General features: G+C 45.6%; 4 protein-coding genes across 9 annotated transcripts; 3 read left to right on the plus strand and 1 right to left on the minus strand.

Moving 5' to 3' along the window:
* The first annotated feature begins 92 nt into the window (after positions 1-92).
* On the plus strand, positions 93-1,007 carry LOC120953305 (MIP18 family protein galla-1). The gene is made up of 2 exons (XM_040373111.2): positions 93-683; positions 785-1,007. Exons 1-2 carry the CDS (start codon positions 239-241, stop codon positions 880-882), a joined length of 543 nt encoding a protein of 180 aa, XP_040229045.2. The 5' UTR covers positions 93-238; the 3' UTR covers positions 883-1,007.
* A 396-nt stretch (positions 1,008-1,403) lies between these two features.
* LOC120953302 (maternal protein exuperantia) lies at positions 1,404-4,362 on the plus strand. Of its 2 annotated transcripts, none has more exons than XM_040373107.2 (5): positions 1,404-1,571; positions 1,670-2,418; positions 2,510-2,915; positions 2,981-3,216; positions 3,290-4,362. In XM_040373107.2, the coding sequence occupies exons 2-5, from the start codon at positions 1,680-1,682 to the stop codon at positions 3,730-3,732; spliced, it is 1,824 nt and encodes a 607-aa protein (XP_040229041.2). In that variant the 5' UTR covers positions 1,404-1,571; positions 1,670-1,679; the 3' UTR covers positions 3,733-4,362. The 2 variants fall into 2 exon arrangements, with proteins under 2 accessions (XP_040229041.2, XP_040229042.2); XM_040373108.2 differs by having other exon boundaries at positions 3,293-4,362.
* A 475-nt stretch (positions 4,363-4,837) lies between these two features.
* Positions 4,838-9,421, plus strand: LOC120953303 (maternal protein exuperantia-like). Of its 2 annotated transcripts, none has more exons than XM_040373109.2 (5): positions 4,838-5,060; positions 5,144-5,892; positions 5,985-6,390; positions 6,456-6,691; positions 6,765-9,421. In XM_040373109.2, exons 2-5 carry the CDS (start codon positions 5,154-5,156, stop codon positions 7,205-7,207), a joined length of 1,824 nt encoding a protein of 607 aa, XP_040229043.2. In that variant the 5' UTR covers positions 4,838-5,060; positions 5,144-5,153; the 3' UTR covers positions 7,208-9,421. The 2 variants fall into 2 exon arrangements, with proteins under 2 accessions (XP_040229043.2, XP_049466897.1); XM_049610940.1 differs by having other exon boundaries at positions 6,768-9,421.
* Positions 7,947-11,612, minus strand: LOC120953306 (small integral membrane protein 14). Of its 4 annotated transcripts, none has more exons than XM_040373112.2 (5): positions 11,361-11,612; positions 10,108-10,354; positions 9,992-10,037; positions 9,772-9,920; positions 7,947-9,688 (listed from the first exon to the last, which is right to left on the minus strand). In XM_040373112.2, the coding sequence occupies exons 2-5, from the start codon at positions 10,177-10,179 to the stop codon at positions 9,647-9,649; spliced, it is 309 nt and encodes a 102-aa protein (XP_040229046.1). In that variant the 5' UTR covers positions 10,180-10,354; positions 11,361-11,612; the 3' UTR covers positions 7,947-9,646. The 4 variants fall into 4 exon arrangements, with proteins under 4 accessions (XP_040229046.1, XP_040229049.1, XP_040229048.1 ...); XM_040373115.2 differs by lacking the exon at positions 11,361-11,612 and adding an exon at positions 10,951-11,149; XM_040373114.2 differs by lacking the exon at positions 11,361-11,612 and adding an exon at positions 10,659-10,882.
* Positions 11,613-11,844: the final 232 nt, after the last annotated feature.

An 11,844-nucleotide genomic window follows, 5' to 3' on the forward strand; every position in this document is an offset into this window, starting at 1 on the left:
TGAAATTGCCTTTTTTCCTTCATTAAACGATGGTGCTACCAACAGCACAGCAGAAAAGGCCTTCTCACCGTGTAGACAGGCCTTCACTTGTTGACGTTTCGCAAAGTCGCATATAAACAAAGCAAATCTTGATCACATTCAGTGCAGTCGTTTCTCCGCTCTTTCCCGTGATGAAAATTGTACGCAGTATTTAAATTGTGTTCTGATATTCCTCATCCATCACACTCCTTGCCTCGTGATGCTTTCGTTTTTCCGCAAGAAAACCTCCGACGAGTTGCCCACCGGGGGATCCGCACCGTCGGCCGCGAAAGGCAATCCGTCAATCGGTGGAACAACAGCAAATGGTGAAGTGCCTCCACGACCGAGCCTGCAAGAGCTGGGCTACCGAAATGCGAACGATTTGCGTGAAACCATCTACGACTTTCTGCGCACAATACGCGACCCGGAAAAGCCCAGCACGTTGGAAGATCTGCACGTCGTGTACGAGGAGGGAATATTCGTGAACGAGCCAACGCCGGGCAACGTGAACGTGGTGCGGGTCGAGTTTAATCCGACCGTACCGCACTGTTCGCTGGCAACGCTGATAGGGCTGTGCATACGGGTGAAAATAGAGCGAAACATTACGCACAGCCTGAAGCTGGACATCTACATCAAGAAAGGTGCCCACGCGACGGAAGACGAAAGTAAGTAGCACGGGTTCGGCAACGGTTCCGGCCGAAGACACTCCCTTGTCTAATCTATCCCCGCTTTCGGCTATTCTGCACGTATTTGTCGATATTTGCAGTTAACAAGCAGATCAATGATAAGGAACGAATAGCAGCGGCTATGGAGAATCCAAACCTCAGACAGTTGGTGGAGAACTGCATCAAAGATGAAGATTGAAAGACTGAACGCTATCGGTGCAATAAATCATTTTTTTGTGGTCATGGAAGGTGTGTGCTCACGGGGTAAGCAGTTGAAGGTAATCGATTGTTGGTAAAATAAATAGTTTCCTATATAAGTACGAATTATCGGGCGCAGATCGTAATGTAATCATTTCCTGTGATGTATCACGATCACGCAGATGTTTATACTCTGCTACTAATAATTCGATGGATTTTTTTTAACCAGCTCCAGCAGCTGATAAGATAGAATGTCAACGACCTACGCTCTCTGAATTAGCATTTAAGCATGTGAGAGTTACACGATTCCCTTTCTATGAACAGCTGCATAAGGACATAGCAGCAAGAATCATAGCGTAAGTGACCGATCAACGTTATTGTCCTCTAGGGCTACTGAGATGCTATATACTACATCCATATCCTACGGTCTCCTGGACAACAAACGATGACCATTTCTATATACGAACGTTATGTGTGTGAGTGTCAGAGGCCCCTAGCAGGCTATGGTTCGTAATGCTTAATTCGGCTCACGTTTGGCCATTTTCGATTCAACGTTCAAAGGTGAAACATCTTTCGGTGAAAGTGCTCTGGAAGCCACTTTTATTAAACGAATCTACTTCATAAGTAACTCTGGCGACTCATCTCTTGAGTGAATATTTTAACATCGTTTCGAAGCAGAATCATTCAAAGGTAAGCACAAAGTGGCAAAATATTCTTGCACAAAGATTGCACTCGATGAAACATTGTGTAACATCCTGCTTACCAACGTCGCACCGTTTTCAATGCAGCTAGTACAAAATGGTGGTTGGTATGGATGAATCAAAGGTCGGTGTCGACGAGGAGCAGCATTACGACGACATCAGCTCCGACGAATGCGACACGCCAGCGGGCGTGTTATCCTCCAAGTTCGACAAAACGGACCTTTCGATTAACACCAATCCGCTGCCGCATGGCAAGTACACTCTGATCGGGCTCGATATAGATACGACGGGTCGTAGACTTATCGATGAGATCGTACAGATCTCGGCATTCACACCGGAGAAAGAGTATGCGCAGTACATTATGCCGCTGATGAACCTGAACCCGGCTGCCCGTCAGCGCCACCAGGTTCGCGTGATTACGGTTGGATTTTTCCGCATGCTGAAAAGCATGCAGACCTACCGTGTCATGAAGACCAAGATGGAAGTTGCGGCTCTGAACGAGTTTCTCGACTGGCTGGAGGAGCGTCTTCGCGAGGACGAGGGATCCGAGGGCATTGTGCTGGTGTATCATGAGCAGCGCAAGTTTGTGCCGTACATGGTCATTGAGGCGCTGAAGAAGTACAAACTGCTGGACCGCTTCTCTCAGTCGGTTAAGTCATTCGTGAATGGATTCAAATTGGCGGAGGAAAAGTGTACCAAGACCATCAAGTACTTGACGATTCGTCAGCTAGCGAAGTTAGTTTTGGACGAAAAGGCAGGATCCCGTGATGGATTTGAGGGAAATGCGGCGTACCGAGCAAGAATGGCGTTCGAAATTTCGAGATGCCTAGCAACCGGTAAGTGAAAAATGGCGGCGACGCCATTTTGTACAATCGTCATTAAAGATGGTTGCCATGGTTTCTAACTCTGGGCCTTCTCTGATTACAGCTGAACCGAAGTCCAATGCGGTAAATGTGCCTGCTTCATCGCCAACCGAGAGCGAGCCGAATGATTCAGCTACGTCTGAAGAGGTCACCAATTCCTCCTCCACCGCTGAGGATGCAGTGAAGGATGAAGGTGACAAGCCGTCGGAGGAGAATGCTGAACAATCGGATGACGATGCGCAGAAGCAGGACGAGAAGAAGGAAGAAGCTCCTGCTGCTTCTTTGAACAGCTCTGCATCTCGTCCCTTGACCGAAGAGGATCGTGAAAAGATGTGCGCAGTGTTGTGCGAATATGCTTCACCGATTTCCACTGAAATCTCCGAGCTTGACGAACAGGAGAAGATTCTTGTGCGCCAGAATTCACTGAGACCGGTATTTTTGCTCTATTTTAAGACGACAATCTACCATCGGTAAGAAATTCTTTAGCCTCGACGATCCTAGCTCAGACCTTCAACCATTGTTTTTACTTTTCCAGGGTTAAGGCTGTTACTTATAGACGAGTACTGGCGGAAACTGGCCACGATTACGAATCTTTGCGTCAAGTCTGGCAAGAGAAGAAGCGCGAAGGTCTGGAAGCGATCATCAACGAGATTGCAGAGTTGAAGGAAGACGAGCGCACGGAGCTGAACGAACTTCTTGATTGTCACTACGATCCGGACAAGCAGGCATTTAAGCCGATCGTCAAGCGTATGAAGCGTCGTCCTTCTCGAGGTGATCATAATTTCTCCATTCAACATTTGTTTAGATTTTATGGCACATACTAATATATTGTTTCCTTGTACAGCAGGACAACCATTCTTCTCCAACAAGAATGGCAACGTTCCACAGAACCAGAACGGAAATAACCAGATGGCCAAGGAAAACCGGAAACCATTCAATGGTTACCAGAATAACCAGAAGAATCATAACAACCACCACAATGGAAACAACAACAACAACAACAACAACATGGTCAATAAGCATCAGAACCAACAGAACCAGCAGCAACAACAGTACTACAACGGTCCGTCTTCCCCCGAATCTGGCATGCGTAACGGAGGATCTCCGGGAAAGCGTTTCTTCCAGCGCAACTCGCGTCGTCGTCGCGGAGGAAACGGCCAGAACCAGAATCAGAACGGTGGACAGAATCAGCAGCCGATGAAGAACCATAACGGTAATCATCATGCTTATTCGAATTCGAATCGCCACAATAACCAATTCCAGCAACCAATGCAGGGTCACGCTTAGGTGTGAGCCGGAGAAAGCTTGCGGGACATTTTAACGGTAGATATTTGATGATTGTTGCATAGATGCAGTAGATGCAGAAACATACCCGATTCAAAGAACATCGTTTTACGGATAATGGCAAGGAATACGAAACATTTTTAAACACGCTCAAATAGATTTAAGGATCATCACGATAGAAGTGGCCAACTCATTCGGTATAGTTGTCCTCGTATTTTAGAATCAGGTAGAAGCGCTGCTTCAGCAGCAAAATGTCTTAGCTCAGGATCATAGGGAAGGAGGACCGTTGGACCCGTTGAAAGTATGCGCGCACTTTCTAGGGATGTTTCCACGGTATCATCCGGCCCACTTTTAGTCACCCAGAACCTGAGGCAGTTTGCTTGCATTTGTGTGGTGCAGAACCCCATTTTAATATTGTGTAAATTATGTTCACTACGTAGCAATCAATACCAATGTGAGGCTGCAAAACGTCTCTTTTAGCTGTGGTGGGTTTTAGCAGCTCAGAAATGAAATCAACGATTTATGTTATGATTGTAATTGATGGAAGGTGTACAACACCGGAGGGCCAGACCTCTGGAAGGTGATTGCGATTCCATGTTGATGCCAATATATGATGATTTTGTTGCATATTAATAGTTGTTGTTATGTTTTATTCAAATTTCAAAGATAATTTACTTTACATTACAGTTAGTGAGCATATTATCTACTACATAAACACATAGATCAAACTGGTTTACATAAATTCAAAAAGTTTGGATTAAAATCGCAGCAATTGGTTATGAAAAAATATGTGCATAACGTAAATATCAAGTAAATTTTTGCATTGCATATTTATAGACTCCTGTTACAATTTCGGAAAAATGAAAAATGTTAATTAATCAAAGAAGAAAAAACAAAGAAATTAAATCATTAGGTAGCACAACCACAAGTACATATTTTTATGGCATGAATATTCCTCTACACTAACATATTTTATAGCAATTCTATTGATCGCCTTAGTATAGCGGAATTACCAGAACGGCACTATAGTTGTCTCTGTTTGGCACACGCAATCATTTTTCATCCCAGGGTTGCCATAGCAGTTTGGCGACGGTCACGTAGCATGCGAAGGATTTCGTTCGCACAGGATCACTTTTATTCTAACGTTTGAAGAAGGCACATCTCAGTGCAAGCGCTCTGGAAGCTGCTTTTACCGAACGAACTAACTTTTCAAGTAACCTCAAAAACTTGTCTCTAACGACACCACGTGCTATCCGCGAGTTTCATTTCCCGTGCAAAGTTCCCCGATTTAGCTATCATTCGTGAACATTTCGTAGTGCCTCTACCCTCAGGTAAGACCATTCGAGGTTTACCAAGTTTTGTGCAAAGAACGTGCACAGTAATTTTCGTTCTGGTGAAACCTTCTCTTGTGTAGCTTGTACAAAATGGTGGTTGGTATGGATGAATCAAAGGTAGGACATGACGAGGAGCAGCATTACGAGGACAGCAGCTTCGACGAATGCGACACGCCAGCGGGCGTGTTATCCTCCAAGTTCGACAAAACGGACCTTTCGATTAACACCAATCCGCTGCCGCATGGCAAGTACACTCTGATCGGGCTCGATATAGATACGACGGGTCGTAGACTTATCGATGAGATCGTACAGATCTCGGCATTCACACCGGAGAAAGAGTATGCGCAGTACATTATGCCGCTGATGAACCTGAACCCGGCTGCCCGTCAGCGCCACCAGGTTCGCGTGATTACGGTTGGATTTTTCCGCATGCTGAAAAGCATGCAGACCTACCGTGTCATGAAGACCAAGATGGAAGTTGCGGCTCTGAACGAGTTTCTTGACTGGCTGGAGGAGCGTCGTCGCGAGGACGAGGGGTCCGAGGGCATTGTGCTGGTGTATCATGAGCAGCGCAAGTTTGTGCCGTACATGGTCATCGAGGCGCTGAAGAAGTACAAGCTGCTGGACCGCTTCTCCGAGTCGGTTAAGTCCTTCGTGAATGGATTCAAATTGGCGGAGGAAAAGTGTACGAAGACCATCAAGTACTTGACGATTCGTCAGCTAGCAGAGATAGTTTTGGATGAAAAGGCAGGATCCCGTGATGGATTTGAGGGAAATGCGGCCTATCGAGCAAAAATGGCGTTCGAAATATCGAGATGCCTAGCAACCGGTAAGTAACAAAATGGCTGCCGCGCCATTTTGTGCAATCCTCATTAAAGATGGTTGCTATGGTTTCTAACTCTGGGTCTTCTCTGATTACAGCTGAACCGAAGTCCAATGCGGTAAATGTGCCTGTTTCATCGCCAACCGAGAGCGAGCCGAATGATTCAGCTACGTCTGAAGAGGTCACCAATTCCTCCTCCACCGCTGAGGATGCAGTGAAGGATGAAGGTGACAAGCCGTCGGAGGAGAATGCTGAACAATCGGATGACGATGCGCAGAAGCAGGACGAGAAGAAGGAAGAAGCTCCTGCTGCTTCTTTGAACAGCTCTGCATCTCGTCCCTTGACCGAAGAGGATCGTGAAAAGATGTGCGCAGTGTTGTGCGAATATGCTTCACCGATTTCCACTGAAATCTCCGAGCTTGACGAACAGGAGAAGATTCTTGTGCGCCAGAATTCACTGAGACCGGTATTTTTGCTCTATTTTAAGACGACAATCTACCATCGGTAAGAAACTCTTGAGCCTCGACGATCCTAGATCAGACCTTCAACCATTGTTTTTACTTTTCCAGGGTTAAGGCTGTTACTTATAGACGAGTACTGGCTGAAACTGGCCACGATTACGAATCTTTGCGTCAAGTGTGGCAAGAGAAGAAGCGCGAAGGTCTGGAAGCGATCATCAACGAGATTGCAGAGTTGAAAGAAGACGAGCGCACGGAGCTGAACGAACTTCTTGATTGTCATTACGATCCGGACAAGCAGGCATTTAAGCCGATCGTCAAGCGTATGAAGCGTCGTCCTTCTCGAGGTGATCATAATTTCTCCATTCAACATTTGTTTAGATTTTATGGCACATACTAATATATTGTTTCCTTGTACAGCAGGACAACCATTCTTCTCCAACAAGAATGGCAACGTTCCACAGAACCAGAACGGAAATAACCAGATGGCCAAGGAAAACCGGAAACCATTCAATGGTTACCAGAATAACCAGAAGAATCATAACAACCACCACAATGGAAACAACAACAACAACAACAACAACATGGTCAATAAGCATCAGAACCAACAGAACCAGCAGCAACAACAGTACTACAACGGTCCGTCTTCCCCAGAATCTGGCATGCGTAACGGAGGATCTCCGGGAAAGCGTTTCTTCCAGCGCAACTCACGTCGTCGTCGCGGAGGAAACGGCCAGAACCAGAATCAGAACGGTGGACAGAATCAGCAGCCGATGAAGAACCATAACGGTAATCATCATGCTTATTCGAATTCGAATCGCCACAATAACCAATTCCAGCAACCAATGCAGGGTCACGCTTAGGTGTGAGCCGGAGAAAACTTGCGGGACATTTTAACGGTAGATATTTGATGATTGTTGCATAGATGCACTAGATGCAGAAACATACCCGATTCAAAGAACATCGTTTTACGGATAATGGCAAGGAATACGAAACATTTTTAAACACGCTCAAATAGATTTAAGGATCATCACGATAGAAGTAGCCAACTCATTCGGTATAGTTGTCCTCGTATTTTAGAATCAGGTAGAAGCGCTGCTTCAGCAGCAAAATGTCTTAGCTCAGGATCATAGGGAAGGAGGACCGTTGGACCCGTTGAAAGTATGCGCGCACTTTCTAGGGATGTTTCCACGGTATCATCCGGCCCACTTTTAGTCACCCAGAACCTGAGGCAGTTTGCTTGCATTTGTGTGGTGCAGAACCCCATTTTAATATTGTGTAAATTATGTTCACTACGTAGCAATCAATACCAATGTGAGGCTGCAAAACGTCTCTTTTAGCTGTGGTGGGTTTTAGCAGCTCAGAAATGAAATCAACGATTTATGTTATGATTGTAATTGATGGAAGGTGTACAACACCGGAGGGCCAGACCTCTGGAAGGCGATGGCGGTTCGATGTTGATGCCAATATATGATGATTTTGTTGCATTGAATATTTGTTTGCTTGATCTATTTGATTAGTGGGATGAATTTGGAAAGAAATGTACGATATTCGGATGGAGTTATGGGTGTACAAAAGTAGTGTCTGTAGTTAATGTACTAATTGTGATTAAGATTTTGAATTTTATTTCCCATTTTGAGACAGAACATTTATCGCAGGCTGGACCTGGCTATCCAGCTACCCTCGCGTGTCTTTTGTACCAATTGGGCATTAGCTATCCTGTCTAGAATGAGCTTGCTTGTGTGTCTGTGGCTCAATGTACCCGCTTTGGGGAGGAAGAAAACTGTTGGTACAATTATACTACTCATGCATCTAGTATCATGTAAATACACTCAAAACATCAATCAATCCATCAATAGTAGTTATTCCTTCATTAATGCCTAGGAACGCACCGCACCACCGATGCAGCGCCGGAGAAAACATGTATCCTTGCGTTTGTGTCACTAGTCCTATATACAGGGTTTACCTAGCCAATCGGGCGTCGTCAAAGCGTTATCAGTCGCCGTAAATACTTTTTCGGGCATCGTAAACCCTCAATTGGGCACTGTCATTTCTATTCGGGCCTTGTGAAGTATGAATCGGGCAAAGTACAGAATGAAAGCGTCCTACTCTTGAAGGTGTCAAATCGGTCGCTCCGGTGTGTTTGATCCATGAAGCAGTTTAAAAATACGTATTTTGCATGTTGTTTAACTTATTATGTGTTATTTTCAAATGTTTACCTTATTTAACCACCAAACATATTATATTTTTTTAAAAATATAAAACCAAATTGCATTGTACGGGTTTGTATTAAAAATTTTAAAAAAGGAATTTGAATATTTTTTTATGTAACTAAACTTAAAAATAGTGAATTTTCTTACAGTACAGTTAAACTACTCGCAAAAAAGTATTATTTTACAGCTAGAAAGCAACAAAATATAAAGTAGGCCCAATTCATTCTGAACTTTGCCCGATTCATACTTCACAAGGCCCGAATAGAAATGACAGTGCCCAATTGAGGGTTGACGTCGCCCGAAAAAGTATTTACGGCGACCGATAACGCTTTGACGGCGCCAGATTGGCTAGGTAAACCCTGTATACCCAAAACTGCCCCCAACAATCGTGCTCAAAGCACGGTTAATACGGGGCAGCGGGGAGATGTGTTGCACAGTAGCAGTTTGAATTGTACAATTCATTTTATTGCAGCTTAATCAGGGATAAAACAAAAGTTAATGAAAAAAGAAAACAACAAAACAATATTTGCACGCACAATAACGGTTGACAATACAGGGCTATGACATATAAGACGACAAGTACAAAAAAAGTAATCACAATATGCATTATCTGCTCGCGCACAGCCTCTAGGAGACCGGGGCGAAGCGATGTGGGGTGTTGGGGTGGGTTAGAGAGAAGGAATTTACTTTGAATTGCTTAACACAGCTTTTGGCCGGTGGTTGAACAAAGAAGTGGGAAGGTGCAACCAAAACGTTACATTTGAACTATATTAGTGATGTATTGGAAGAAAGAATACAGATTGGATCATTGAAACGCTTCCGGGAGGGGTGTGTGTGCGCACGGGTTGTCGTTTGTGTTTTTTTGCGGTAAAAAAGGAACGTGCCCCCGAACGTGCGTTTTCCATGTGTTGTAAAATTGTCTAGAAGAGAAGCGGAGAGCGGGAAATGCGATGCGACATTCGTCCGGAACCGTACATACACCTCCAGCCACCACCGCGCAGTGTCGTTTGGGATGGGGGAGTGGAAACAGGCAGCAAATGCTCAGGTTCGGGGTTGTGCTTTTCGTTGGCCGCTGAACGTGCGCTCCCTTCAGGATATCGACGGTGGTGCACCACCATCATTATTCGGACCCTGGGAGGGAAAAGACCATGCATCAATCAGTACACAAGCACGAGAGGGGGGAACCAGCGCCACCAGGAGCGCCAAATACTTACATCGTTCGATGGAGGCGGCAGCGACTTGTTCAGGTCGTTCGATCGTCGCATGGACGAGGGTCTCAGGACGTACATAACGGCCACAAAAATCAGTGCCATGACGATTAGGAAAAAGTTTGCGCCACCGGTTACATTCGGGAGACTGGGAACTGGTTGAAAGAGAGGGTTTTAAACAGTTAATTATCAATTTAAGAAGTTATCATTTCCTCACTATACTTACGATCGGTGCATTCGTTATCGTTGCAGTACGACTGTCCTTGACGGAGCTGAAAATGATGCAACACAGGCTGTAGATAATGCTTCACTAACGGCTAAACTCTACAATTGTATACATACCAGCGACATCAACCGTCTCATAGCGAGCTCATGGCTCCAGAAGCATTCACACGCATCGAACTCGTCTGCCATTTTTGCTGCGCCTTTGCTTAGTGACTTTGAAATTCGTTCAACCGTTTGCAACTAACAAAACATCAACGTCAAAAACACTTCCAGGCCAACCGCGTGTCTATTCCTCCTCGTACACTGGACTGTTTAGAACTGGACAGATTATAAAACGGCTTCTGGTTCCTTGCTAGTAGTATCCCTACAATGACACGAATGAAACAAAACATATTTAACATAAATCATTTTCATCTCTTTCGCTTGCAGGTCCGCGGCGCGATTACTTGGATTGGAGAAAACTGTTCTAACTAGCCACAAACTACCACTTCGCGTACCACGTTTGCACAGTACCCGAAACAAAGCGCGTTAACGTGTGCCTCCCACAGCCACTCGTATTGGGCCGTTGGGAAAATGCAACACAGCAGCCGCGGGTTTTTTTCCACCCACTATTCCCCCCTCAGAGACCACCTGTGTATACGATTCCGTACCGAATTGTAAACACTTACGTGGTCTTCTCAGATTTGCGGCGGATGCGCTGTACGGGCGCTGGCGGCACACACAAGCTTCGCGCAAAACTTGTGTTGTGCTTGCTTTGCTGGTATTGGTTTTGTCACACCGATCGTACCGAGACAATAGAGACACCGCCAGTGGGTGCGAGAGAGTGTGTAGCACTTTGCAAATTTGATAAGCCTTTTTAGCGCGATCGGTGGCACGGGGCTGCTCGACCCACTCGACCCAAAAGGGCTACCAAAATAAAGGGAATCGTACCCGCACACACACACATGCATAGATACACACCCTGGAAACACGGCCCACTTCGATGGGTGTGTGTTTTGGAGGTGGGTTTTGCTGCGCGATGCGATGCTGCAAGCAAGATTAGACTTCACTATAGCTTCACTTTAAAACCGCCGCCGTCACTTCTTTCTTGCGGGGTGATATCATCACTCGTCGACTGCGGAAACCGGATTGTACCGTATCCAGCGAGGCGGCCATACTGTGATCTCGAAGGGGGCTTTCTAAATGGGCACAATCACTACCAGCACTAGATGCTCTCTTTCCTTTCCCTTCACAACATCCGTCCATCCAGCTGATACTTGGAGGGGATGAGGAGGGGCCCCCTCCCGCCACACTCATTGCGCCATTGGATTTTTCTTACACGCGACCTTCTCCTCACAAAACACCGTAAATATTTACGTTCTTAGATTTACCTCGGCTCGGTGGTGGTGGTGGTGGTGCATCGGAACTTGACTGTGCGCAGGGAAAGAAATGAAGGTCCGCGGCCGTCGAGTCGAGTCGGTCGGGCGAAAGTTTTCACACCAACTGTTTTGCTAATGTGGCAATTTTGCAGCTGGTTGGCTGTGGCTGGTACGGAGAAGGAAAAAAACCCCACACACAACACACAAAAACACAGACAAGACACCCTTCGTTTGCTGCGCACCACCCCCTCTTCTATCCGCTAATGACAAAACATCAACAAACGCTGGCCTGCTGAGGCTGCGGTCATACACCTCCTGTCGCGCTGTTTGACAGTTGATTTGACACCACTGTGAATGGATTTTCGAATTTATTTGCTTTGGATGATGTAAAATGGAACAGAAAAAGCTGAATTTTACGATATTTATTTTGTGAAGTTCATGCAAGCTGCAGCTGATCACAAAAAGATTCAAAAAGTTGTTGCATGCAAAGAGAAAC

This window comes from Anopheles coluzzii, chromosome 2 (genome assembly GCF_943734685.1).
Source record: "Anopheles coluzzii chromosome 2, AcolN3, whole genome shotgun sequence".
NCBI lineage: Eukaryota > Metazoa > Arthropoda > Insecta > Diptera > Culicidae > Anopheles > Anopheles coluzzii.

Excerpts from the sequence above, each read along its gene's own strand:
- LOC120953305 (XM_040373111.2), top strand. The coding sequence starts at position 239 with ATGCTTTCGTTTTTCCGCAAGAAAACCTCCGACGAGTTGCCCACCGGG. Across the intron at positions 684-784 it reads CCACGCGACGGAAGACGAAA|TTAACAAGCAGATCAATGAT; the intron begins GTAAGTAGCACG and ends CGATATTTGCAG.
- LOC120953302 (XM_040373107.2), top strand. The coding sequence starts at position 1,680 with ATGGTGGTTGGTATGGATGAATCAAAGGTCGGTGTCGACGAGGAGCAG. Across the intron at positions 2,419-2,509 it reads TTCGAGATGCCTAGCAACCG|CTGAACCGAAGTCCAATGCG; the intron begins GTAAGTGAAAAA and ends CTCTGATTACAG. Across the intron at positions 3,217-3,289 it reads GAAGCGTCGTCCTTCTCGAG|CAGGACAACCATTCTTCTCC; the intron begins GTGATCATAATT and ends TTCCTTGTACAG.
- LOC120953303 (XM_040373109.2), top strand. The coding sequence starts at position 5,154 with ATGGTGGTTGGTATGGATGAATCAAAGGTAGGACATGACGAGGAGCAG. Across the intron at positions 5,893-5,984 it reads ATCGAGATGCCTAGCAACCG|CTGAACCGAAGTCCAATGCG; the intron begins GTAAGTAACAAA and ends CTCTGATTACAG. Across the intron at positions 6,692-6,764 it reads GAAGCGTCGTCCTTCTCGAG|CAGGACAACCATTCTTCTCC; the intron begins GTGATCATAATT and ends TTCCTTGTACAG.
- LOC120953306 (XM_040373112.2), bottom strand. The coding sequence starts at position 10,179 with ATGGCAGACGAGTTCGATGCGTGTGAATGCTTCTGGAGCCATGAGCTC. Across the intron at positions 10,038-10,107 it reads TGAGACGGTTGATGTCGCTG|CTCCGTCAAGGACAGTCGTA; the intron begins GTATGTATACAA and ends CATCATTTTCAG. Across the intron at positions 9,921-9,991 it reads CGATAACGAATGCACCGATC|TTCCCAGTCTCCCGAATGTA; the intron begins GTAAGTATAGTG and ends TCTTTCAACCAG.